This window comes from Nyctereutes procyonoides, unplaced genomic scaffold (genome assembly GCF_905146905.1).
Source record: "Nyctereutes procyonoides isolate TBG_1078 unplaced genomic scaffold, NYPRO_anot_genome, whole genome shotgun sequence".
Classification (NCBI taxonomy): Eukaryota; Metazoa; Chordata; class Mammalia; order Carnivora; family Canidae; genus Nyctereutes; species Nyctereutes procyonoides.
The window spans coordinates 55,636,855-55,662,358 of record NW_026575140.1 but is presented as its reverse complement, the minus strand read 5'-3'; the positions used below and the strand labels follow the sequence as shown (position 1 = coordinate 55,662,358).

Genomic DNA, 25,504 nt, shown 5'->3' with positions numbered 1-25,504 from the left:
ATAAATGGTACATAAGACAAATTTACAGGTAACTTATTTTAAGATACCAAGTTTTAAAAACATGCATTTTAGTAATTACGAGAATCTCTAAATTTCTTCTATTAAAAAAAATGAAACAGTTCAAGTCAGAAGATGTTATGCACATTTCTGGGTATAAACACCAACACTAAGCAATACCATAAAATAAAAATACTGGTAACAGAAGTAACATTCATTACAACTTCATGAATAACATGTGCAGAGGGCCACTGCTCTGCAAATACAAAAAGCTTACCAATGTATCTATAAATACATTCATCCCAAATTAATAAAGCGTGGCTGCTTTGCATATAAAAAAGACTTCAAGAAATATTGTCACTGAATTGGGAAGCCTATTCCTACTTTATTTATTTATTTTTAAAGACTTTATTGTATTTATTTATTTTATAAAGATTTTATTTATTCATTCATGAGAGACACAGAGAGAGAGAGAGAGAGAGAGAGAGAGAGAGAGAGAGAGAGAGAGAGGCAAAGACACAGGCAGAGGGAGAAGCAGGCTCCACGCAGGGAGCCCGACATGGGACTCAATCCTGGGTCTCCAGGATCACGCCCTGGGCCGAAGGTGGTGCTAAGCCACTGAGCCACCAGGGCTGCCCGTATTTATTTATTTAGAGACAGAGTGAGCAAGTGCGGTGGGGGGTGGGGGGCAGAGGGAGAGGGAGAAGAAGAATCTCAAGCAGACTCTGGGCTGAGTGCAGAGCTCATCTCAGGGTTCAATCCCATAACCCTGAGATCACAACCTGAGTCAAAATCAAGAGTCAGATGCTTAACTGCCCAGGACTATTCCTACTTTAGACACGTAGAGATGATAGCTAATACTTGCTCACAGCTTACTCTGTGCCACATACTATTCTAAGTGCTATGTATCTGTATCCATATAATCTGTAACTGTACCTGTATCTTTACCTATATTTATATTGATTCTTTTATCCTTTACAACACGCTCTCAGGGATATACCATTAGCATTCCCATTTCAAAGACAAGGAAACCCAAAGGGGAGTTTTGTGCATTCCCAAGGGCACATAGCTGGTGACTGGTGGAGCTGGAATGCAAGTCCAGGCTCTGGAACTCCCCCTCTCACACTCCTCCCATTGCAAGGCTTCCCCCCCTAAATATGGAAAGTCAGGGAAGATGGCATTAGACACCTCACATATTCTATATACTTTAATTTTGATAACCACATTGTCTGCTCTTTTACAAGCCGGGCAACCAAGACTGAGCAAGCTTAAGTTTCTACAGAAATAAAAATCAATTAAGATACGCAAGAGGAGGGGTATGAACCCCCATCTCTCTATTTCCAAAGGATCTGGTGCAGAACAAAGTCCCTGGGGGCAGAAGTTACATGAGAAGGTTGTTGGTAAAGCAAAAAGCAAGGAGATGTTGCCTTCAGCAGGAAGCAGAAAGAAGTGCACGCTCCTAGGAGCAGCAGCGCAGAGTGGCTGGTATCTGGTGGATGAGAACTCCTGGGCTAGGGAGCACAGGCAGGTGGTAACAGGGGAGCAGGGAGGCCCCACAGGGTCCCTGAGGTTCCCGAGGTTCTCGAGTCCTTGGCTGCCTGTCCTCAGTCACCCTGTTGTTCTAGACTTCTGCTTCACCAGCATGTCAGATAAAGAACGTAAGGCCCCCCAGGCTGTACATCTCAGGTCATCCCTGCACAGAGATCTATTTTCTTTTTTCAAGATTTTATTTATTTATTCATGAGAGGCAGAGACACAGGCAGAGGGAGAAGCAGGCTCCATGCAGGGAGCCCGACGTGGGACTCGATCCCGGGTCTCCAGGATCACACCCTGGGCTGAAGGTGGAGCTAAACCGCTGAGCCACTGGGGCTGCCCGAGATCTATTTTCTAAAACGGGACAGATTGGAGGGAATCCATTGTATTTTTTTTTAATTTTTATTTATTTATGATAGTCACACACACAGAGAGAGGCATAGACATAGGCAGAGGGAGAAGCAGGCTCCATGCACTGGGAGCCCGACGTGGGATTCGATCCCGGGTCTCCAGGATTGCGCCCTGGGCCAAAGGCAGGTGCTAAACCACTGCGCCACCCAGGGATCCCTCCATTGTATTTTTTGTATCAAAAGGGCTAATAGGCAAAGCACGTGCTCAGACACCGGTGTTTTGAGTGCTGTTGTACTTCTGTTTGCAATAAAGGTATGAGCTTCATAAACCTTATGAGCCTTTGTGAGATGAAGAGCAACCCAGTAGCAATCACTGCAGTCACCACTACTGTCACTACCATCTATCACCACTTACCTCGGGCAAGACACCCTGCACAGGCAATAGACAATTCAAACCTCACAGAACTCTGCATCGGAGCCTCAGCAGTGTAGCAAGTACCTGCACCAGAACATCCTGCCATATTTGTTAAATAAGGAACACTTATCCACTCCATCCTGGCCCTACTTAATCAGAACCTCTAGGGCAGGACCAGGGCATCTAAGCTCATGACCATAAAAAGGCACAAAGGAAGCAAGATCGCCTTTAACACCCGCGAGGATCTACCAGCACCCATCTGCATATCGTCACACAATTTCCCAAACTGGTATTCCTCTGTAAACACACAGAGAGGTTTCTTATTTTAAATTTAAAAAGATTAGCAATGCATTGTACTTCTCCCATACCTGGAGCAAGTCACTTCGTTTTATTTTATTTCAGTATTATTTTTTTAAGGAGGCTCCACACTAGGCATGGGGCTTGAACTCACGACCCTGAAATCAAGACCTGAGCTGAGATCAAGAGTGGTATGCTTAATGGACAGGGCCACCCAGCCCTACATCTCACTGCATTTTCACAAGATTTGGGTCTCTTTTAGCAATTTCAATGCTTCATTAAATGGGACTGTCTGCATTAGAAGAGCAACCATCCTGATCCCTGCAGGAATTAGACAAATGTGGGAAAATGAAAGCAGAGTAAATCTGCAGGCTTTGAGAGAGGCAAAATCTTAAGGTTAGCTTATCCTTTACCGCAAGACGTTGACTTTCTGTCCACCATGTTCACACGCCTGGTCTCGGTGCGGAGCTTCCCATCTGTGTTTTCCACCAGGTTGGCAAGGTCATCAATTATCTCTAGAAAGGAAGACAGAAATTCGTGGTTAATACTGCAGAAAGACCTTGGCTCACATCATAGGATCATAGCCATGGCCAGCCTCCCCACTAATAATTCTCTCCCGTGCAGTGAGGGAAAAGGTAAAGAGCTCATGTATGTTTCCTGCAATCTGCAATTCCGATTCATAAAAGGTGGAGGTGGCATGAGGGGAGGTGTAGTAGTAAAGAAAAAACCTGATTTCCCATGAGTCTGGGACACAGAGGAGGATTAACTGTCAGAAGTCCAAGGGAGAGAATACAAGACCCAGCAAAGTTATGCTCAGCCAGCTGTCATTCCAGCATAAGGCTAGCGGACAGACTCCGGGGGACTCCAGTGACCACTGGGGTCCTTCTTGAGAAAGCCACTTGATGATGAAATCTAGCCAAGCAAGAGGTGAGTAGAAATAAGGAACTCTAGGATGGAGAAGACAGAGACCATGACTGAAGATATGGTGGAGAGAGCTGGGGCCATCGAAATATTGAGCCTGGGGATCAACAGACACATGGATTATGTTATAGAAAGATAGATAGGGATCCCTGGGTGGCGCAGCGGTTTGGCGCCTGCCTTTGGCCCAGGGCGCGATCCTGGAGACCCGGGATCGAATCCCACATCGGGCTTCCGGTGCATGGAGGCTGCTTCTCCCTCTGCCTGTGTCTCTGCCTCTCTCTCTCTCTGTGACTATCATAAATAAATAAAAATTAAAAAAAAAAACATTGTTAAAAAAAAAAAAGAAAGATAGATAAATGTTGTACATGGTGATGCTGTAATTATAACTGGAAGTCAGGAAGCAGTTGGGGGCTGGGGTTTTGGGGCGGGGTGGGGGAGGTGGAAGAAAGTTGGACATGTTAATTTCTCCATCACTTCACAGAGGAGTCCTATTGAGCTGTTGAAAAGGGAAACATATGGGAACGTACGGCTTTTCAAAACCACCATCTTTTCTTCGTCACCTTAGATGGATCTTTTAGTAATTACTATCTTTTGTAAAGAACCCTTTATGTGAAGTTCAGCATTTTTTTTTACTAATCCTCTTCTTTTAAAATTGGAAGTATTGCTGACACTACGCTAATCTCAAAGTGAAATTAAGCACTTAGCAACCCTTAAAATAGCACATATAGTGTGATCCTAATGATGTAAAATTATTTCCATCCACCCTTTTGTATGGACAGACCTACAAGGATATATCTGGATGATGTCAATCTAATGTGAATAATGATTACTTCTAGGTGCTGGGATCTTGGGTGATCTTCCTTGTATTTTCCATATTATTCGAAGTCCTTCTAATGAGTACATACTATTTTTTTTTCCATTTGGTTCCCGTTCCTCACTCCTTCCCTCCCCTGCTCTGTTTCTTTCTTTCTTTCTTTCTTTCTTTCTTTCTTTCTTTCTTTCTTTCTTTTCTTTTCTTTTCTTTTCTTTTCTTTTCTTTTCGATTGCTTTAGAGGTACACTGTCTAATATGAGTCACTGTTTTTTCTGTTAAAGAAATAAAAGTAATCAAAGGAAGTTTCCAGAGGATGCTGGAGCTGAGTTTTGAAAGCCATGTTGGTGAAGAAGCAGGAAGAGAATGATCAATATGGAAGGAATGGCATGTGGAAGGCACAAAATAGCTGGCTGTTCTTTTTCCTGGGCTCCTGCAGCCCTTCCTACAGCCTCTGTTTATTTCCAGACCCTTACATTTCATATTCTAATATTTGCTTGCATGTCTTTCTTTGCTGAAAGAGTAGGACAGAGACTCATTTTCATTCAAGGTTCTACCTGTAATTCCCAGGAGAGTGCCTAGTACACAGCCAGATAAAATAAATGCAAACAGATAAAGGCAACGAATGGATAGAGTCTAAAAGACATATTTTCAAAGCACTTTGCTGCATCTTAGACCAGCAGATCTAAGCCTAATTTGTCAAATATTACCTATAGAACACCTGCCTAGAAAACCTTTCACTGCCATTTAACAATTCATTCATGATTCTATTCCCTCGTATTCAGTGACATTCTCTCTCCTAGCCTTCCTTCCATCTGTCCCCAGACTCTGCCTAGAGTCTCCTCTTCCCCTTAAATGCTGGCAATCCCACACTTCTGTATATTTTTACTCTATAATACTACCATGGTGATTTCATATACCTTTTTATTTCCTCAGTCTGTGAATTAGAAACTCAAAGTCTCTGCTCTTCGCAGCTCTCCAAAATTCTGGACCCAGGCAGCCAGCTGCCTACACTCACTTGTACTTTGAAATTCTGACAAATATCTAAACCTGACTCCTACATTCCCTGCCCCCACTAACAGCATCAACATTCACTTCTAGCCCATGCTAGAAAACTTCAGTCACCAGGCCTCCCCCACTCCCAACTTGGACATGACATTTACAGCCACTGGAGTCAATCCTGCCTCCCAGGATTTCTGGGTCCTACAATAGCTCTTCAACTATTACTAACATCTCACAAAATTGTGCCAGTGTTTCCAAAACAACGTTCCCAACTTACTTCCTATTTCTAGTTCTACCATCTTCTCAACCCATTCTCCAGAATATATACCCAGGGATAGGTTTTATTTTTTTTCAAGTTTTTATTTAAATTCCAGTTAGTTAACATACAGTATAACATTAGATTTGGGTGCAGAATTTAGTGATTCAGCATGTCCATGCAACATTCAGTGTCATCACAACAGTGTCCTCCTTAAGCCAGGGGCTCATTTTAATTTTTTCACATTTTAACTAACTGAAATATTTTTCAATTAAATATTTTATTTATTTATTCATGAGAGACCCAGAGAGAGAGAGGCAGATAGACAGGCAGAGGGAGAAGCAGGCTCCTTCTGTGGAGTCTGTTGTGGGACTTGATCTCAGGACCCCGGGATCAGGATCTGAGCCAAAGGCAGATGCTCAACTACTGAGCCACCCAGGTGCCCTAATTAATTGAAACTTAATAGCTGTGTATACAGTACAACTACTGTACTGAGCAACACAGTTCTAAAGTAATCACTTAAAAAAAAGAAAAAAGAAAACCACATATACACACACCAAAAGGTACAGATTTTAACAACATAGGGAATAAAATTAGATACTAAAAAAAAAAAAAAGAAAGAAAGCATGATTCACCCAAAAGAAAGCAGGAAAGAAGGCACAAAGGAACAAAAACCAGACAGGACAAGGAGAGCATAAATACCTATGATGGCAGGTTAAACCCAACTATATCAATAGTCACATTAAATATAAATGGACTAACTCCTTGATTAAAAGCAAAGAATATCAGCCAAGATTAAGAAAGAAAGAAAGAAAGAAAGAAAGAAAGAAAGAAAGAAAGAAAGCAAGCAAGCAGGCAGGCACAACTGTATGCTTTCATAAGAAACTTGCTTTGAATATCAGCATGGGAAGCATGGGCATGAGAAAGCTGACATGGTTACACCAGTGTTACACTACAGACTTCAAGTCAAGAAGTATTATTGGAAATGAAAAGAAACCTTTTTGGGGACACCTGGGTGGCTCAGTTGGTTAAATGTCTGCCTTCGGGTCAGGTCACAATCCCAGGGTCCTGAGACCAAACCCTGCATGGGCTCCCTGCTCAGCAAAGAGTTTGCTTCTTCCTCTCCCTCTGCCCCTCCTCCTCACTCATGTGCTCTCTTGCTCTGCTCTCTCTCTCTCAAATAAATAACTAAACTCCTAAAAAAAAGAGGGAGAGAGAAATCTTTTTTGTGATGAAAGAGCACATGTGATGAAAACTAAAAAAATCCCACATTTGAATCCCCACATTAAAACTACCTCTGAGGGACGCCTGGTTGGCCCAGTGGTTGAGCGTCTGCCTTTGGCTCAGGTTGTGATCCCGGGGTCCTGGGATTGAGTCCCACATCGGGCTCCCTACAGGTAGCCTGCTTCTCCCTCTCCCTATGTCTCTGCCTCTCTCTGTGTCTCTCATGAATAAATAAAATCTTAAAAAGAAAAAAGCAAAACAAAGGGGGAAGAAAGAGATAAATCACGAAACAGATTCTTAACTACAAAGAACAAACTGATGGTTACCCAGAGGGATAGGAGGGTTGGGGCAGACGGTTGGAGGGATGAGTGAATAGGGATGGGGATGAAGGAGGGAGCTTGCAATGAGCGCTGGGTGATGCATGGAAGTGTTGATCATTGTGTTACACACCTGAAACTAATATAACACTGTCTATTGACTATGCTGGAATTAAAATAAAAAATTATTAATTTAGGGATGCCCGGGTGGCTCAGTGCTCAGGTTTTGATCCCGGGTTCCTGGAATCCAGTCCCTCATTGGGCTCCCTGCAGGGAGCCTGCTTCTCCCTCTGCCTGTGTCTCTGCCTCTCATGAATAAAAAAAAAATCTTTAAAAAATTATTAATTTAAAAAATCCTAGCATTTAAAAAAATATAAAAATGTACATGGAGAGGCAATTAGTTTAGAATAGTCAAGATAATCTTGCCAAAGAAAAAATAAAAGTCGGAGGTATCATATTACCAAAGTCTAAGATTTATTATAAACATATAGCAATCATGACTGTGTGGTATTGGCAGAATGACAAATGGATCAATGGAATGAGACAGAGTTCAAAGATAGACCTGTGTGTGTATGTGAGTGAGTGTGTGTGTGTGTGTGTGTGTGTGTGTGTGTGTATACTCAATTCTTAAGAAAGATATCAGGAAAAAATCAGTAAAATACACAAAGAAAAGTCTTTTCAACAATAAATGCTATTGAAACAAGTAAATACCCACATGAAGAAATGAAAACAATCTTGACTCTTTGCTCCCACTGTATGCAAAAAATTAATTTTAGAGGTTCATAGACCTAACTGTAAAACCTAGAAATGTAAAGCTTCTGGAAGAAAACAATAGAACAATATCTTTATGATCTTGAGTAGGCAGAAATGTCTTAGATAGGACATAAAAAGACTATGCAGAAGAGAAAAGAAAGTGGTCAACTGGACTTCATCAAAAATTTCTGCTCATCCAAAGACACCAAGGAAAAAATTAAGAAACAACCCACAGACAGGTGAATATCTGCAGGACATACATCTGTCAAAGTATTTGTATCTAGAATGTATAAAGAGCCCCCAGCTATTAACAACAAAAGAGACAACCCAATTTTAAAAGAGGCGAAAGATCTGAACAGATGTTTTGTAAAGAAGACATAAAAATGGCTGATAAGCACATGAAAAGGAGCTCAACATTATTAGTCACGAGGGAAATGCAAATGTAAACCACAAGGAGATACTACTTCATACCCACTAGAATGCTAACCATAAAGACTGACAATCATTGGGGACAATTTGGCACAAAAGTAGTTGTAGAAATGTTTGTCACTTTTTTTTTTTTTTTTAAATTATAGATTTTTTTTTTTAATTTTTTTATTTATTTATGATAGTCACAGAGAGATAGAGAGAGAGGCAGAGACATAGGCAGAGGGAGAAGCAGGTTCCATGCATCGGGAGCCTGACGTGGGATTCGATCCCGGGTCTCCAGGATCGCGCCCTGGGCCAAAGGCAAGCGCCAAACCGCTGCGCCACCCAGGGATCCCATGTTTGTCACTTTTAACCAAGTTAACCACGTATCTAACTTATGACCCAAAAATTTCACTCCTATGCATTTACCAAACAGAAACAAAAACATATTTCTCAAAAAGACCTGCACAAAAATATACACAGCAGCCTTATTTATTAGAACCCCAAACTAGAAAAAACTCAAATGGGCAGCCCGGGTGGCTCAGTGGTTTAGCGCTGCCTTCGGCCCAGGGTGTGATCCTGGAGACCTGGGATCGAGTCCCACGTTGGGCTCCCTGCATGGAGCCTGCTTCTCCCTCTGCCTGTGTCTCCACCTCTCTCTCTCTCTCTCTCTGTGTCTCTCATGAATAAATAAATAAAATCTTAAAAAAAAAAGAAAAGAAACAACTCAAATGTCCATCAGTAGGAGAAAGGATAAGCAAATCTGTATACACCAAGCATAACTGTATAATGGAATACTGTTCAGCAATAAAAACAATGAGCTGCTTATTAATGCAACAGCCTAAAAGCATTTTTCTGGCTAAAAGAAGAAAATGAAAAGCAATATATATATTTCATAATTCTATTCATATGAAGTTTAAGGATAAAATGAATGTACTGTATAGAAATGAGAAGGTAGCTGCCTCTGGGTGGTGGTGGGGACTGGCTAGATGGAGACACAAGGGAATTTTCTGAGGTGACAGAAAGATCCTAAATGATGACACAATTGTATATGGTTGTCAAACTGCACAGAACAGAATACATACTAAAGATCTGTGTGGTTTGTTGTATGGAAACTGTGCCTCAATTTAAAAATGTAAACGAGAAAAAAATTAAGTGTGCAATATTATGATACTCCTAAGATTCTCCAGGCAGGCAGCATCCTGGAAAGACAAAGTGAATGCCTTAGAATAACAAAATTGTAGAGCTGCAAGACGTCTTGAGATTGTCCGGCAGTTCCTCTCCTTTTTTTTTTTAATTTATTTATTTATGATAGGCACACAGAGAGAGAGAGGCAGAGACACAGGCAGAGGGAGAAGCAGGCTCCATGCACCGGGAGCCTGACATGGGATTCGATCCAGGGTCTCCAGGATCGCGCCCTGGGCCAAAGGCAGGCACCAAACCGCTGCGCCACCCAGGGATCCCAGTTCCTCTCCTTTTTTTACAGCAGCAGGATATTAACATTTTGCTGAATGCTCCCTGTGGCTGGTGACTTCGGAAACTCATGAGAAAATCAGTTCCTTGGCTGTGCTGGAAGGTGATTCTCATTATCATAAGATTCTATACATTGAGCCAAAAACCTGTCCACTTTCATGTTCCACGTTAGTCATTTCTAGAGTACAACACCAGTGTTATTTTTTTCCATAGAACACTTCTCATCTCTCTCCTTAGTCTTCTCTTTTGGGATAAAGATGATTAGCTGAAAACATTGGCAGATCCTCGAGGGAAGTGATTTCGAGATCTTATGATATATTGATGCATTGGGCACAGAATTCATCCTACAGCATAATGTGAGGCCTGGATATGCCATTTAAGCTTTCATCTAGTCAGCAACAGAACACAGATGAGCTTACACATAGCAGCATATATAAAAGCGAGTGTTTATAGCACCCATGCTTCGTTCCAAGGTACCATTTATGCTTCATATAGTTGCTTGGTACTGCAATGGGTCCATGCAACTGATTATAGTCTAATTACTATCTTTTTTAAAATTTATTTTATTTTTATTTATTTATTTATGTTTAAAAATATTTTTTACTTATTTATTCATGAGATACACAGAGAGAGTGAGAGAGAGGCAGAGACACAGGCAGAGGGAGAAGCAGGCTCCATGCAGGGAGCCCGATGCAGGACTCGATCCTGGGTCTCCAGGATGATGCCCTGGGCCGAAGGCAGGTGCCAAACCGCTAGGCCACCCAGGGATACCTGAATTACTATCTTTTTTTTAAAAAACAGGGTGACTAGGGATCCCTGGGTGGTGCAGCGGTTTGGCGCCTGCCTTCGGCCCAGGGCGCAATCCTGGAGACCCGGGATCGAATCCCACGTTGGGCTCCCGGTGCATGGAGCCTGCTTCTCCCTCTGCCTGTGTCTCTGCCTCTCTCTCTCTCTCTGTGTGACTATCGTAGATAAAAACAAAAAACAAAAAACAGAAAACAGAAAACAAAAAACAACAACAACAAAAAAAAAAAACCAGGGTGACTAATTCACTTTTTAAAATTTAAATTCAATTAATTAACATTTAGTGTATTACTGATTTCAGAAGTAGATTCAGTGATTCATCAGTTTTATGTAACACCCAGTGTTACATACAGTGCTCATTACAACACATACCCTCCTTCATGCTCATCACCCAGGTACCTCATACCCCTACCCCCTGCCCCTCCAGTGACCGTTTGTTTCCTATGATTAAGAGTGACTTATGGTTTGTCTCCCTCTGATTTTGTTTTGCTTTATTTTTTCCTCTCTTCCCCTGTGATCCTGTTTTGTTTCTTAAATTCCACACAAGTGAGATCATATGATCATTGTCTTCTTCTGACTTATTTCGCTCAGCATGATACCCTGAGTTCCATCCTTGTTGCAAATGGCAATATTTCACTTTTTTAATGGTTGAGTAATATTCCATTGTGTGTATATGTATGTGTATATATATATATATACACATACATATACACACAAACACCACATCTTCTTTACCCATTCATCTGTCGATGGACATCTGGGCTCCTTCCACAGTTTGGCTATTGTGCACATTGTTGCTACAAACATTGGGGTGCAGGTGCCCCTTCGGATCACTACATCTGTATCTTTGGGGTAAATACTCAGTAGTGCAATTACTGGGTCATAGGGTAGTCTAATTATGTTCTAATGTTGCAGGATATAATATAAAATTCAGGCTTGATCAGCCTGTGTTGCCAAAAGACAGGTGTAAAATATTCTTTGTCTGACACTAAATATTTGTCAGTTGTTATGGGTTATCTGGGATTCTAAATCGATTCCTTTTAAATTTTATAAATATTTATAATATAAAGGAAAATCAAGACTGTAGTGGATTAGCTCAGCAAAGATCAGTAGGCAACACTGAGGGGGTCAATTCTTTTTTTTAGTTTATTTATTTATTTTTTTAGTAATCGCTACACCCAATGGTGGGGCTCATACTCATGACCCTGAGATCAAGAGTCTGCACGCTCCTCGCATGGAGCCAGCCAGGCGTCCTGAAGGGGCTGATGTTTTTAATCTCAGACCAAACAAAGTTTTTCATTTGGTTGGTAAACCTCTTCTGATTACTAGCTTGTTTGTTTGTTTGTTTACAAAACCAACTCTATTTTTTTAAATGATAAAAACTATTTAATAGCAGTTTATAAATGAGAGGGGGGGAAAAGCCAAAAAGTTATCCAAACGGCCCCATAAATCACTTCTATGTGTTCTCATCTATGATTTGACATAAACATATATTTTTATGTAATTGCAATACATAAGCCCTTTGCCCCGTTAACATGATATCTTTTGTGCTCTTTCATGTTGCTACAGTCTCTCTTCACAGTTATAATTTCTAATGGTTACAAAATATTCACTCCATTAAATAAACACTCATTAAAAATAGTCCATTGTGGGGTAGAGAGAAGGCTTCTCTATTTATACAAAATGAGTCAACGGATTCTTTCCTCCTCCGTGAGCATTTTCCTTCTTTTGTCTCATTTCCTTAAGTTAACAATCTGTGGTTAGGGCTGCTGCATGAACTTCTGAGACATCCTTTTTTTTAAAGGTTCATGCTACCACTGTGGGGTTGGTTTGCTGGCAGCAGCTCCACGAGTCAGCTGTTAGGAACTCCCCAGATTTCCAAGGGCAGGGAGCCTGGGGAATTCCCACCCTGCAGCCCGGGAGCTAAGGTGGGAATTCCCCCAACCTCTGTTTCTAACCCAGCAAATTAAACGCAGCTTTCAGAGCACAGGTAGAGAAACCCCCGGCTGACTCTTTCAGATTCTGTACGGTCCAGCCTCTGAAGAGAAATGGATCTTTTGCTTCCTGGTAAGCATTTGCATTGGCTTCTGAGAAAGTCATGTTTCTATCCTGTGTTAATCCGAGACACCATGGCATCAGAGTTTCAGACTCCAATTATACTTCGGAGCTTTTTTCTACTCTCGATCGCAGTGTCCATACTTTCTATACAAAAGGCAGAACACGTGCTAATCTATTTTCAAACAAGTTTGGTGCCTTTTGGTACCCAGGGTGGGCACAGGCAGTTGGAAAGTCATTGTGTTAGGTTGCCTTTTGTTTATGTTGCCAATCACATTTGAAGACAAATGTTAAAACCAAGAGTGAAGAGGGGCGCCTGGGTGGCTCAGTCAGTGAAGCATCTGCCTTTGGCTCAGGTCATGATCCTGGGGTCCTGGGATCGAGTCCTATATCAGGCTCCCTGCTTAGCAAGGAGTCTGCTTCTCCCTCTCTCTCTACAGCTCCCCCTGCTCGTGTTCTCTCTCTCTCTCTGTTAAATAAATAAATAAAATCTTAATAAAAAAAAATGAGTAGGGACTCCTGGGTGGCTCAGTGGTTGAGCATCTGCCTTCAGCTCAGGGTGTGATCCTGGGGTCTTGGGATTGAGTCCCTCAACGGGCTCCCAGCATCCCACAGGGAGCCTGCTTCTTCCTCTGCCTATGTCTCAGCCTCTTTCTCTCTGTGTGTGTGTCCCTCATGAATAAATAAATAAAATATTTTTAAAAAGTGAGTAAAGAGCTCTTCTTGAGGGTATTCATTTACCTTGCTCTCTATTTTCCATATAATGGAGATTATAGGAAAAAATGTCAAATACATAACAGAAACCAGGAACAGAAGAAAAAGACCAATCTGTGACTCAGCAAAGGAGAAGCAGGACCTTGCTTATGGCACCGCATGACAGGGCAGTTGGTGGGGAACTCCAGCACACCCGAGCAGAGTCTTTGGGACCTGCTTAGGTTCTGGAGGCCTAGGAGAAATCCCCTGAGCTACTCCACCTGCTTACATCTTAAGCAAGGACAGGTGAATGAATTGAGGCAGACAACACAGGCTCTTTTTTCCTTCTCCCCTCATCTGGGCCTCAAACTGTCCCATAAGTCAATGCTAAGGTGAAAGAACCTTCTCCACTTCTAATAATAGACACACACTGATCTCTGTGTGTGAAGAAGCGCAAACAGGCAACAAGTGTAAACAAAGATCTAAAAATGAGGAAGCATCCTTTCCCTCCCTCACGTCTGCTGCCCAAGAGAAGACAGTTCCTTCCAGAAAAGGAGAAATCTTGAGAAATTGGTGTCTTTCTTTAAAATGAGATTCAAGGGGATCCCTGGGTGGCTCAGCGGTTAAGTGTCTGCCTTTGGCTCAAGGTGTGATCCTGGAGACCGGGGATCGAGTCCCACATCGGGCTCCTTGCATGGAGCCTGCTTCTTCCTCTGCCTGTGTCTCTGCCTCTCTTTCTCTCTGTGTCACTTATAAATAGACAATAATCTTAAAAAAAAAGAGAGAGAGATTCAAGAGGGCAGTAACTGAGTGTAGCCAAAACATGCAGCACAAGGAAGGAAAAGCTTCATTACTAGACACACTCATCCAGACAGAAATACAATCGTCAAATTAAAAACCACAAGGTGGGCAATTGAACAGACTATAATCTAAATACAAGATTCAGACAATAAGCTTTGAATGATTTCCCAGAAGTCACAGAAGAAAGGTTAGAGAGGACAAAACACGGGAGGGGAAAGCCAAAAAAAAAAAAAAAAAAAGACAGGGATAAAAAAAAAAATCCAGGAAAACAGGAGGAGGAAAAATGACCAAATAAATAATGGACTTTCCTTGAGCTGACAAAACACTTGAGTCTTCATGTCAAAAAAAAAAAACAAAAACAAAAACAAAAAAAAAAAAAAAAAAAAAGAAAACAAAAAAAACAGGGGCACCTGGATGGCTCAGTGGTTGAGCACCTGCCTTTGGCTCAGGTCATGATCCTGGGATCCTGGGATGGAGTCCCACATCAGGTTCCCCACAGGGAGCCTGCTTCTCCCTCTGCCTATAAAATCTTTTCAAAAACACAAAACACGACACACCTCATTGAGCTCTGAACAACAGTCTTAAGAAAGGCCTAGAACTATTTCATGAAATTTCTGAATTTCAGGAAAAAAAAAAACCATTCTGAAGCACTCAATGATAGTGTAAAACACAGAATAATGAGTAAAAAGGTGAGAGGGGCGCAGGCTTGTTGTGAGCTAAGGATTCAAACAATCTAGCCAAGTTATAGTGGAGGCTCCTGGGAAAGAGGGAGCCAGGAAGTACTCTCCTGGTGGGGAACTGCAGGGGAAAGGAACAGTGATGGAAACAGAACTACAGGGTGTGTGACGGTCACTGTCACGTTCTTGTAGGATCGCATGAAGGTAACCACTCATGTCCGAGTGGGGCCCCTGAGCTGCTGCTGGGCCTCTGGCCAGAGCTACATCCAGCTACCACTAGGCCACTTCTCTGCTGACTCTTCCCACATTGCAGTGATGTCTGTGACACCTTGCAGAGCATCAGAACTGCCCCAAATCCTTAAGCCCATCTGTAACCTCACTGGCCTTGCAAAAAGCACCAGGGCTGCCCATTCGGTGTATGTTTTAAAATCCGGCAAGATCACCTTCTGTATTTCTCCATGAAAAGTTTAGCAATGTCACCTAGACACTTTTGTCAGCCGGTATAAGTTCTGAACTGTGAAAACACAACCCCCCCCAAACAAACAAACAAACAAACACAAACCCAGTGGCAGAAAAACAGAGCAAGTGGAGTAAACAACATATGTAAAACACATTCAGTTTACTTTACGAGGGCTAAGTGGCTGACTGCATTTGCCCCATGCTGCACTAATATTCACTGCCTGAGGGTATGATGTGCTGGACTAGCTTGCATTTGTAGAAGTATTCATGAAATTGCATGTAGAAGTATTCAGAAATGGAGAAAAATAGAAATGAACAGTGTGCAAAAATGGAAGGTTATATGTGCATATACATATGTGTGTGTGAATGGGCACAGATACTTTTATTTGTCATATGGTACATGTGCATGTATCTATACGCTTATATATACCTGTATTTATGTATCTTAGAAGATATGATATTTGACATATAATTTTTCTGGGGCAACAATATATGTATCATAGAAAAAAATTTTGCTTTTTTATTTTATTTTTTTTAATTTTTGCTTTTTAAAAGATTTTATTTATTTATTTATGAGAGACACAGAGAGGGGGCAGAGACATAGGCAGAGGGAGAAGCAGGCTCCCTGCAGGGAGCCTGATGTGGGACTCGATCCCAGGACCCCAAAGGCAGAGGCTCAACCACTGAGCCATCTAGGTTCCCCTAGAAAAAAGTTTTTAAAATTAGTTTTTTGAAAGAGAGGGAGAGCATGCCCACACATGAGTAGGGGGAGAAGCAGAGGGCAGAGGGCAAGAATCCCAAGCAGATTCCCTGCTGAGCGTGGAGTCCAACACAGGGCTTGATCTCAGGACCCCAAGAAAATGACCAGAGCTGAAACCAAGAGCTGAAAGCCCAACTGACTGAGCCACCCAGGCACCCCCTAGAAAAACGTTTTAGAGACAATTATCATTATAACAATCCCAAAGTATGTGTGTATACATACTTTCTTTTCCTGAAAAAAGAATTACTTAAAGAATTATTTTCAGATGATGAAGACTGAATGGAAAAAAGGAGAAATCCAGACTAAGTCATGGCATACTAATATAAAATATTAAATAATTCATGGTAAGCAATGAATCTTGTAAACACAAATGTGAGTATTATTGTGAAACTTCATGCTAAAATCTTATCCTTTTTCACATATAGGAAAGTACATGTACAGAAAATATATGTACAGTTCAGTGAATTATTACAAAGTAAAATGCCCATTTAATGATCATGTAGATCAAGAAAAAGGTGGCTGCAAAGACCTCAGCACCTTTCTTCTCCTTCCCCCCACCCTGTGCCCTCAGCTAGCTAATCACTACCTCTCCCCTCTTTCCCCAAAGTAACTACTATTATGACTTTTATAATCATTTCTGGGCTTTTCTGTATAGTTTTATTACCCATAAAAAGTCAAAGACTCACACCATTTTGTAACCACCTATATAATGATTGATTCAGGGAAAGATCATAATAGATGTTAAAACCACTGGGTAAAGAGACAGGAGTTTCTTTGACATGTCACATTTCTTTGACAATATTTCTCTAGATATGTCTCTTGAAGCAAGGGAAACAAAAACAACTACACCAAAATAAAAAGCTCTCACACAATGAAGGAGATCATCAACAAAATGAAAAGGCAACCTACTGAATGGGAGAAGATATTTGCAAATGACATATCTGATAAGGGACTAATACCCAAAATGTATAATGAATTTAATGTGACTCAACACCAAAAAACAATAATAATTTGATTAAAAATGGGCAGAGGGCCTGAGAAGACATTTTCCTAAAGAAGACATACAGATGACCAAGAGACACATATGGAAAGTGCTCAACATCACTCATCACCAGGAAAATGCAAGTTAAAATCATAATGAGGGCACACCTATCAGAATGGCTAGACTCAAGAAGACAAGAAAGAACAAGTGTTGGAGAGGATACGGAGAAAAGGGAGCCCTTGTGCTGGTGGGAAGGTAAATTAGTGCAGCTGCTATGGAAAACAGTATGGAGGTTCCTCAAAATTTTTAAGAGAAATACTATACAACCCAGTAATTCTACAAGTATTTACCCAAAGAAAACAAAAACACTAATTTGAAAAGGTATCTGCACCCCTATGTTTATTGCAGCATTATCTACAACAGCCAAGACATGGAAGCAGCCCAAGTAGCCATCGATAGATGAATGGATAAAGAAGATGTGGTATGTAGATACAATGGAGTATTACTCAGTCATAAAAGGAATGAGATATTGCCATTTGGTGATGACATGGATGGACCTAGAGAGTGCTTGCTATGCTAAGTGAAATAAGTAAAAAACAGAAAGACAAATATAGCATGATTTCACAGACATGTGGATTTTAAAATACAAAACAAACACTCAAATTAAAAAAAAAGGAGAAAGAGATCCATAAATACAGGAAACAAACTGGGGATTGCCAGGGCTGGGGGGAGTTAGGGCAGGAGAAAGGCAAAATGGGTGGAAGTGGGAGGTTCCAGGCTTCTAGATATGAAATGAGTAAGTCATGGAGATGAAAGGTACAGCATAGGGAACATAGTCAGTGGTACTTAAATAGCCTTGCGTGGTGACAGATGGTAGCCACACCTCTGGTAAGCACAGCCTAACATATGGAGTTACCAAATCACTATGTCATATACCTGTAACTAATGTAACATTGTGCATCAACTACACTTCAGTTAAAAAACACAAACCACCAAACCACTGGGTAAAGGGCTACTGGGAACCAGCATATCCACAGTCTCAAAGTATCTCCCCATGGATTCCTACTTAGTTACAGAGACAAAAAGTTACCTTCACAATGAAGAAATATGGCAGGTATCACCTTAACCAAGCAAGCAAACTTAATGTTGGCAATAATGAGACAAACTGTCACATTAGGTCTCCTGATGTCATGTGACAAGAAGTACACAACTTTATCTGTGTGGTCTTTTTTACCAAAAATGTGTAACTTGAATCTGTTTATAAGGAAACACGTGGGAAAATCCAGATTCTGGGAAATCCTGCAAGACAACTGGCCATGTACTTTTTGAAAACATCAATGGCCAAGAGGTGCCTGGGTGGCTCAGTCAGTGAAATGTCTGACTCTTGATTTCAATTCAGGTCATGATCTCAGGGTCTGAGATCCAGCCTTGTGTCAGGCTCTGGGCTGGGCATGGAGTCTGCTTGGGATTCTCTCTCTCCCCCTCTCTCTGCCCCTCCACCCACTCTAATCCTCTCTCTTCTCTCTCCCTCTCTTAAAAAAAAAAAAAAAAGCAAGAGAGATTTTCTAAATTCAAGGACATTAAAGACATAACTAAATGCAATGCTTAAATTTTGAGGACTGCCAGAGAAAAACACCTGAAAAAAAGAAAGTTGTGAAAGGACATTGCTGGGGAATCTGGAGAAATTTAAACATGGGCTCCATATCAGACAATATTCCATTAGGTTTCTTAACTGCTAATGATACCATGTTTATGTAGGAAAACATGCTAGTTCTTGGAAAATGCATGTTGAAGTACTTAAGAGACACATTCACCTGACTTTTATATAGTTTGCTGGAAAACGAAGTATACAAAAAAGCAAGAAAACAGATGTAGCATGGTAAAAACTGGTCAATCTAGATGAACAGTGACTAAGTATGTGGGAAGGGTGCACTCTCCAATTTTCTGTAGGCTTAAGAAAAATTTTAAATAAAAAGCCAAAAGAATAAAAAAATCAGACTCAGATCAAGTTAAAGAAAATAACCAAAAAAACCCTACTGTATATAGTGGGAAGTGTACAGCAGCGTGGGGTAACTAAAGCCCCAGATTTGGAGCTGGAGAAACAGAAAAGGGAGCCCTAGAGACCAAAAAGTACCAAGAAGACCATGCAGTGGAAGGAGATTAGGAAAGAAACCCTTAAGTTTGTTTCTGAATTCTGAGACCCCTCTGAGCTGTGCATCTGTGGATATGAACTACAGTGCAGAAAAATATCTAGCTCCCAGACTGGCAACTAGCTGGCACACAAATGGGACCAAGCCAAATAGCATTGCGGAAAAATGAAAACTTAGTTGACACTGGAACCACAACCCATAGAAAGCTAGCTGGAACTTGTGGCCTCAATGCAATCAGGTCAAATGTGTGCTAAACCAAAATATATCAACATCCCTGTTGGATCTAAACAAGAATCAGTATCTCATAACATAACAATCAAAATGTTCAGGATGCAATCCAAAATAACCCAGCATATGAAGAACAAGAAGATCTCCAGTTGCATGAGAAAAGACAATGCCAATGCTGCCAATGGATGTCAATGCTGAGGTGACATAGCTGTTGGAATTATCTGGCAAGGACTTTAAAGCAAAAAGTACAAACATGCCCCAGTAAGTAAAAGTGAACACTCTTGAAACAAATGACAAGATAGAAAATTTCCCCCAAAAAACAAGATATAGAAAAGAACCAAATGTAGGGGGCGCCTGGGTAGCTCAGTGAGTTAACTGTCTGACTGTTGGTTTGGATCTCAGGGTCGTGAGATTGAGCTCCATGTTGGGCTTTGTGCAGGGGGGTGGAGCCTGCTCAAGATTCTATCTCTCCCTCTGCCCCTCCTTACTCATGCTCTCTCTCTCTCTTAAGGAAAAAAAAAAAGAACCAAATGCAAATTTTGAAACTGAAAAATACAATAAATGAGTTAGAAAAACTCACTGAATGGGCTCAACAGCAGTATGGAGATGACAGAGGAAAGAGGCAGCAGGCTGGAAGACAGGTCAAGAGAAATAATCTAATTTGCACAAGAAAAAAAGAGACTTTGTGGGGCAGGGTAGGGGGCTGAGGAACACAGCCTCAGGGACCTGTGGGACAGTGGCAAAGGTCCCACATTCCCATCATCAGAGTCCCAGAAGAAGAAGAAAAGAGTGTGGGGCAGCAGAAATATTAGAAGAAGTAATGGCTGATGTTTTCCTAAATGTGGTGAAACACAACAACAACCCTTAAACCTATACATTCAGGGAGCTCAGCAAACCTCAAACAAGACAGACACATAGAAATCCACACCTAGACACACTTGTACCTAAGCTGCTGGGCACTGAACAAAGAAAACAAAAGACAGTCTTCTTCTTCTTCTTTTTTTTAAAGACTTATTTATTTTAGAGAGAGAAACAGAGAGGGTAGGGAGGGGTGGGGAGGGACAGAGGGAGAGGAAAAGAGAGCATATCAAGTAAACTCCCTGCTGAGCCCCGAGCAAGACATGGGGTTCAACCTCACAACATGAGCCAAAATAAAGAATCAGATGCTTAGCCAACTGACTCGCCCAGGTGCCCAAAGAAAAGACAGTCTAATAGGGGAACAGAGATTTGAAATATTGTGTAGTTCTTATCAGAAATCGAGGACACCAGAAGAAAGGGTAACAATAGTTTTAAACCTGTTGAGAGGAAAGTAATGTCAACACAGGTCTCCATACTCATGAAAGCCTCCTTCAGGAGTGAAGGGGAAAGAGAGACATTCATTCCCAGATAAAGAAGTACTAAGAGACTTCGTTGTCAGTAAAGTAAGTTCTTTAGACAGAAGGGAAATCACATCATCAGGTGATCTAGAACATCAGAAATGAAGGAAAAGCAAGAGAAGGAATAAATACCTGGGTAAATAGAATAGATTCTCCTCTAATTAAGCTCTTTAATACTGTTTGACAGTTGAAAGCAAAACTCACAATGTCTGGTGCTCAATGCACAGGAGGGTAACACACAGACAAGTTTACCATACAGGGGCAGAGGAGAGGGGCTGCATGCTGGTAAGGTTTCTATGCCTGATTTCAAGCAGTAAAATACCAGTTCTAGGGGCACCTGGGTGGCTCAGTGGTTGAGTATCTGCCTTTGGCTCAGCGTGTGATCCTGGGATCCTGGGATTGAGTCCCACACTGAGCTCCCTGCAGAGAGCCTGCTTCTTCCTCTGCCTGTGTCTCTGCCTCTCTCTGTGTGTCTCTCACAAATAAATAAATAAAATCTTAAAAAATACATGTTCTATGTAGACTGTAGAATATTAAGTATATAATATTGTCATTGCCTAGTAGCCACAAATGCAGTCTGTACAAAGACATATAGTAAAAACCACAACAGAAAAATGAAAGGGAATAATACTAACAAAGTTCCTACATATGATTCCATTTATATAATATTTTCAAAGAAATCTGGAGTGATGGAGAACAGAGCAGTCAGTGGTGGTTGCTGCAGGGGAGGGATGGGTCAGGGTATGGCTGCCAAACAACAGGACAAGGGAGTCTTTGGAGGGACAGCACTGGTCTGTGCCCCATTTGTGGGAGCGGTCACACAAATCTATACATGTGTTAAAACTCACCATGCTACACATATACACACAAAGTCAATGTCACTGCATGTTAATTTGAAAATTAGAGTTAAGAAGGATCTAGAGTGAACAAAAAGAGGTTTGGGGGAAAGGGAGAAATCTCAGAGAACACTAGTATTTAAAGAATAAGAAGAGCTAGCAGAAAGGATGGGTGGCCGAAAGACCAAGAGAAGACTGTCAGCCTAGAGGGCAGTCCTGCAGAAAAGGCAGGTGATGGGACAGGCCGTGTCTACTCAAGTGGCAGCTGGGGGAGCTGGTGTGGACCATGCTAATAGCTGCTCCGGGTGTGGTGGGGATGAGTGGAGGCCGAGGGCAATTTGCCGGAGCTGCAGGATAGAGTGAACGCCAAAATGTGAGGAAGGGAAGACAGCCAGGCTAGACGAGCATATTACAGAAAGTGCCTATTATGTAAAACCATAACAACAGCTACTAATATTTACTGAAAACTTGCCATGTGCTAAGCCATTGTTTCCTATGTTGAGTTGCATATCGTTAGAATTAAAAAAAAAAACAAAGTCTTCGACACCTCTCAGCAGTAATCATTTTATCTAAATTATTTCATTAAATATTAACCAGCCAGGTGGATACATATTCTTTGTTCATGGCTCCATGTTCCATGGTTCTAAACATAAATATTCATATTGAAAATAAAAACTATAAAATGGAAATTTTCCTTAACAACAATTTAATGTTGACAGATGATGCCTGTGTTGTTATTATTAAACTGCTCTTGATATTTGACTGTGACACAAACTACAATATAGGTCCTTTGGGCTTGTCCTGCTATTCTTCGTTCCAGCTGTGGAGACACCCTCTATACAGACAACAGTGACAGCCTTTGGCCTTCTCATGGAAGCAAAGGCATCATTCTATATTGAATGTACCTTCTTTTCTCATCAGCCAAGAACTGCTGGGATCTGGACAATTATATATACATATACAAATGTGGAATGGAATTGCATGGTAAGACACAATGCAGTGGTCATCCTGATAATCTAGGATATTTTTAAAATTTCTAAATATTAGCATCAGCACAGAAACACAAAATTTAGAAAGTCATTTAAAAATCACAGAGTCTGCCTTTGGCTCAGATCATGATCCCAGGGTCCTGGGATTGAGTCTTGCATCAGGCTCCTTGCAGGGAGCCTACTTCTCCCTCTGCCTGGAGCCTGCTTCTCCCTCTGCCTGTGTCTCTGCTTTTCTCTGTGTATCTCTCATGAATAAATAAATAAAATCTTAAAAAAAAAAAATCACAGAGCTCAGAGAAGACACCATGAGCCCTAATTTGAAGACACAATCTAAAAGCACAACATACGTTATCTTAGTTCAAGCATTAAACAACCCTACAATAGGAACAAAAACAAAAACCTTGCCAGTTTTCCTAGACCCTCAATAAAAAGTTTACTTTAAAAAATGTAAGCTATTTTAGAATCCTTGCTAAATAAGGTAACAAGAAAAATACACTTCCCATTATTTTAGAAAACTGGAATCCTGGTGATAATATGCTCGGTGCTGACTCATTCGTAGATTATCAACATGTGTTTCTTAGCACCCTGCATACATAAAAAGACTCCACACTGTATGAATCCAATTATACGACATTCTGGAGAAGGTACAACTATTAAGAGAATAAAAAAAAAAAAAAGAGGAGAGAGAATACAATGATCAGTGGTTGCCAGGAGTTTGGGAGGAAGAAGGGAGGGATGAGTAGGTGAAGCACAGGGGATTTTTTAGGGCATAGAAAACATTCTGTGTAATATCATAACGGCAGATATGTAACATTATGTGATTGTCAAAACACACAGAACTTTACAGCACAAAGAGTGAGCTTTAATGAATATGAAATAAAAAAAAAATTTGGAGGCTGAGGAATCCAGGAAGGAATGCACACTGTGGTGAGAGAATCTAGCTGTACTACAAACGTATAAAACATCATCACTGAGAGGGGTAGAGAGAAAAGGTCCTGGTCCTAGTTACTTTGGAAATGAGCAGAATCTGTGAGATTTAAGGCAAAACAGCTGAATAATAGAATGAGATTCTAGTTGATAAAGTTGTTTTTTCTTTTTTCTTAAAAAAAGATTTTATTTACTTATTTGAAAGTGTGCACACGCATGAGTGAGTGGGGGGAGAGGCAGGGGAGAGAGAACCCCAAGCAGACTCCCTGCTGAATGTGGGGCCCAATGTGGGGCTTGATTTCACCGAAATCAGATGCTCCACTGATGGAGCCACCCAGAAGCCCTGATGAGGTTGTTTGCTGTGGGAGTCAGAGTTAACACTTCAGATATTGCTTATCTATGTATACTGGAACTGAACAATTGAGATTGTTCTCAATTACAAATGGCAGCAGCCAAATTCTCACTGTTGGAGTGGGAATTTAAAGATAGGCAAGGATTATCCATGTGATAAATGGATCAAAGTTAAGAGACGGTATAAAGAGTTTAGCTTAAGGTTGATACAGATGGTTACATATAGGTAAGTGTATATACACAGGTTAGTAAACATACCTATATTTCTATGCTTCCTCAACTAGGAAGGCATTTAAAAGAGCAACACTACAGTAACAAAGAGCACACCAGGCATCCAGACTTTGGTTTCTAATCCCATTCTCCAATAAAAAGAGTCAGGGTTCTCTGAAGAAATAGGCTGATTCTCGGACTGGGGCTGGAAATACACAACATGAGCCTCAAGTATCCGGTAGCACCAGAAACTAAGGAATTGCTTTAAGACACAAAAAACCCAAAAACAACCCCATCAGTGGGAGTATGTCAAAGGAGCACAGGAGCCAAATGACAGAAATCCCAGTGGCCAAAAACAGGAAAACTATGAGCAACAAAATAAATAAATTTTGGATCATAGCCAAAAATATAAAATAATATCCATGCATCCATACAAATACATAAGTTGTAAATGGGAAAGACAAAACTCCCTCGCAGAATCCCAAATGGTTTACGTAGATACTCTGTCTTCAAAGAGGGGGTGTGGGCTGCAAGTAGTGTCTCCCTTCCAAGGAGTAGAGTATGGAAATAGGGGTGGGGGAGTGACATGTAGCTCCATAGTGGAGAAGCCTGACAAACACTACCTCAGCTGGATGAACAGGTCAACATCAACAGTCACAAATCATGTCGATATCATGTACCCTTGATATGATAGGATGAAAGAGGTACTACGCTTCTGCGGTCTTCCTTCCAGCAACCTGTAAACCCAGTCTTATGATGAGAAAAACATCAGACCAAGTCTGGTGTATCCTATACCATTCCTGACCTGTATCCCTCAAAACTGCCAATATTACCAAGAACAAGGAGAGTCTGAGAAGCTGCCACAGCCAAGAGAAACCTAAAGAGACATGATTATGAAACGTAACATGGTATCCTGGATGGGATCCCAGAACAGAAAAAGGTCATTCGGTAAAAAATAAGGAAATCTAAAAGAACTATGGAATTAGTTAATAATAATCTATTAGCATTGGCTCATTACCTGTAAATACAATGCTAATGTAAAATGTTAAGAACTGAAACTAAGCGTGGGGTATTATGCAAACCCTCTTGTATATCTGCGCAATTTTTGTAAATCTAAAACTAAAGAACAAAGTCTATGATTTAAAAAACTGGGTGGCTCAGCGGTTTGGCGCCTGTCTTTGACTCAGGCCGTGATCCTGGAGACCCGGGATCGAGTCCCACATCGGGCTCCCTGCATGGAGCCTGCTTCTCCCTCTGCCTCTCTCTCTGTGTCTTTCATATGAATAAATAAATAAAATCTTAAAAAAAAAAAAAACAAATCTAAAGATGACACTTTAAACACTTTCCCCTAAGATCAGAACAAGACAGAAATCGTCTACTGTAGACCACAATATTGTGGAAAAATAAACCCAGGGTTGGAAAAGTAATACTATCCAATCTCAAGACATCC

General features: G+C 41.1%; 1 protein-coding gene across 3 annotated transcripts in view; it reads right to left on the bottom strand.

Annotated features, from left to right (window-relative positions):
- STX8 (syntaxin 8) overlaps positions 1-25,504 on the bottom strand; it is a 252,314-nt gene that overhangs the window by 96,802 nt on the left and 130,008 nt on the right. For all 3 annotated transcript variants that reach the window (XM_055305919.1, XM_055305920.1, XM_055305918.1), the window contains exon 7: positions 3,006-3,107. In XM_055305919.1, coding sequence (XP_055161894.1) covers positions 3,006-3,107 — 102 coding nt within the window. The remainder of the gene's footprint in view (positions 1-3,005; positions 3,108-25,504) is intronic.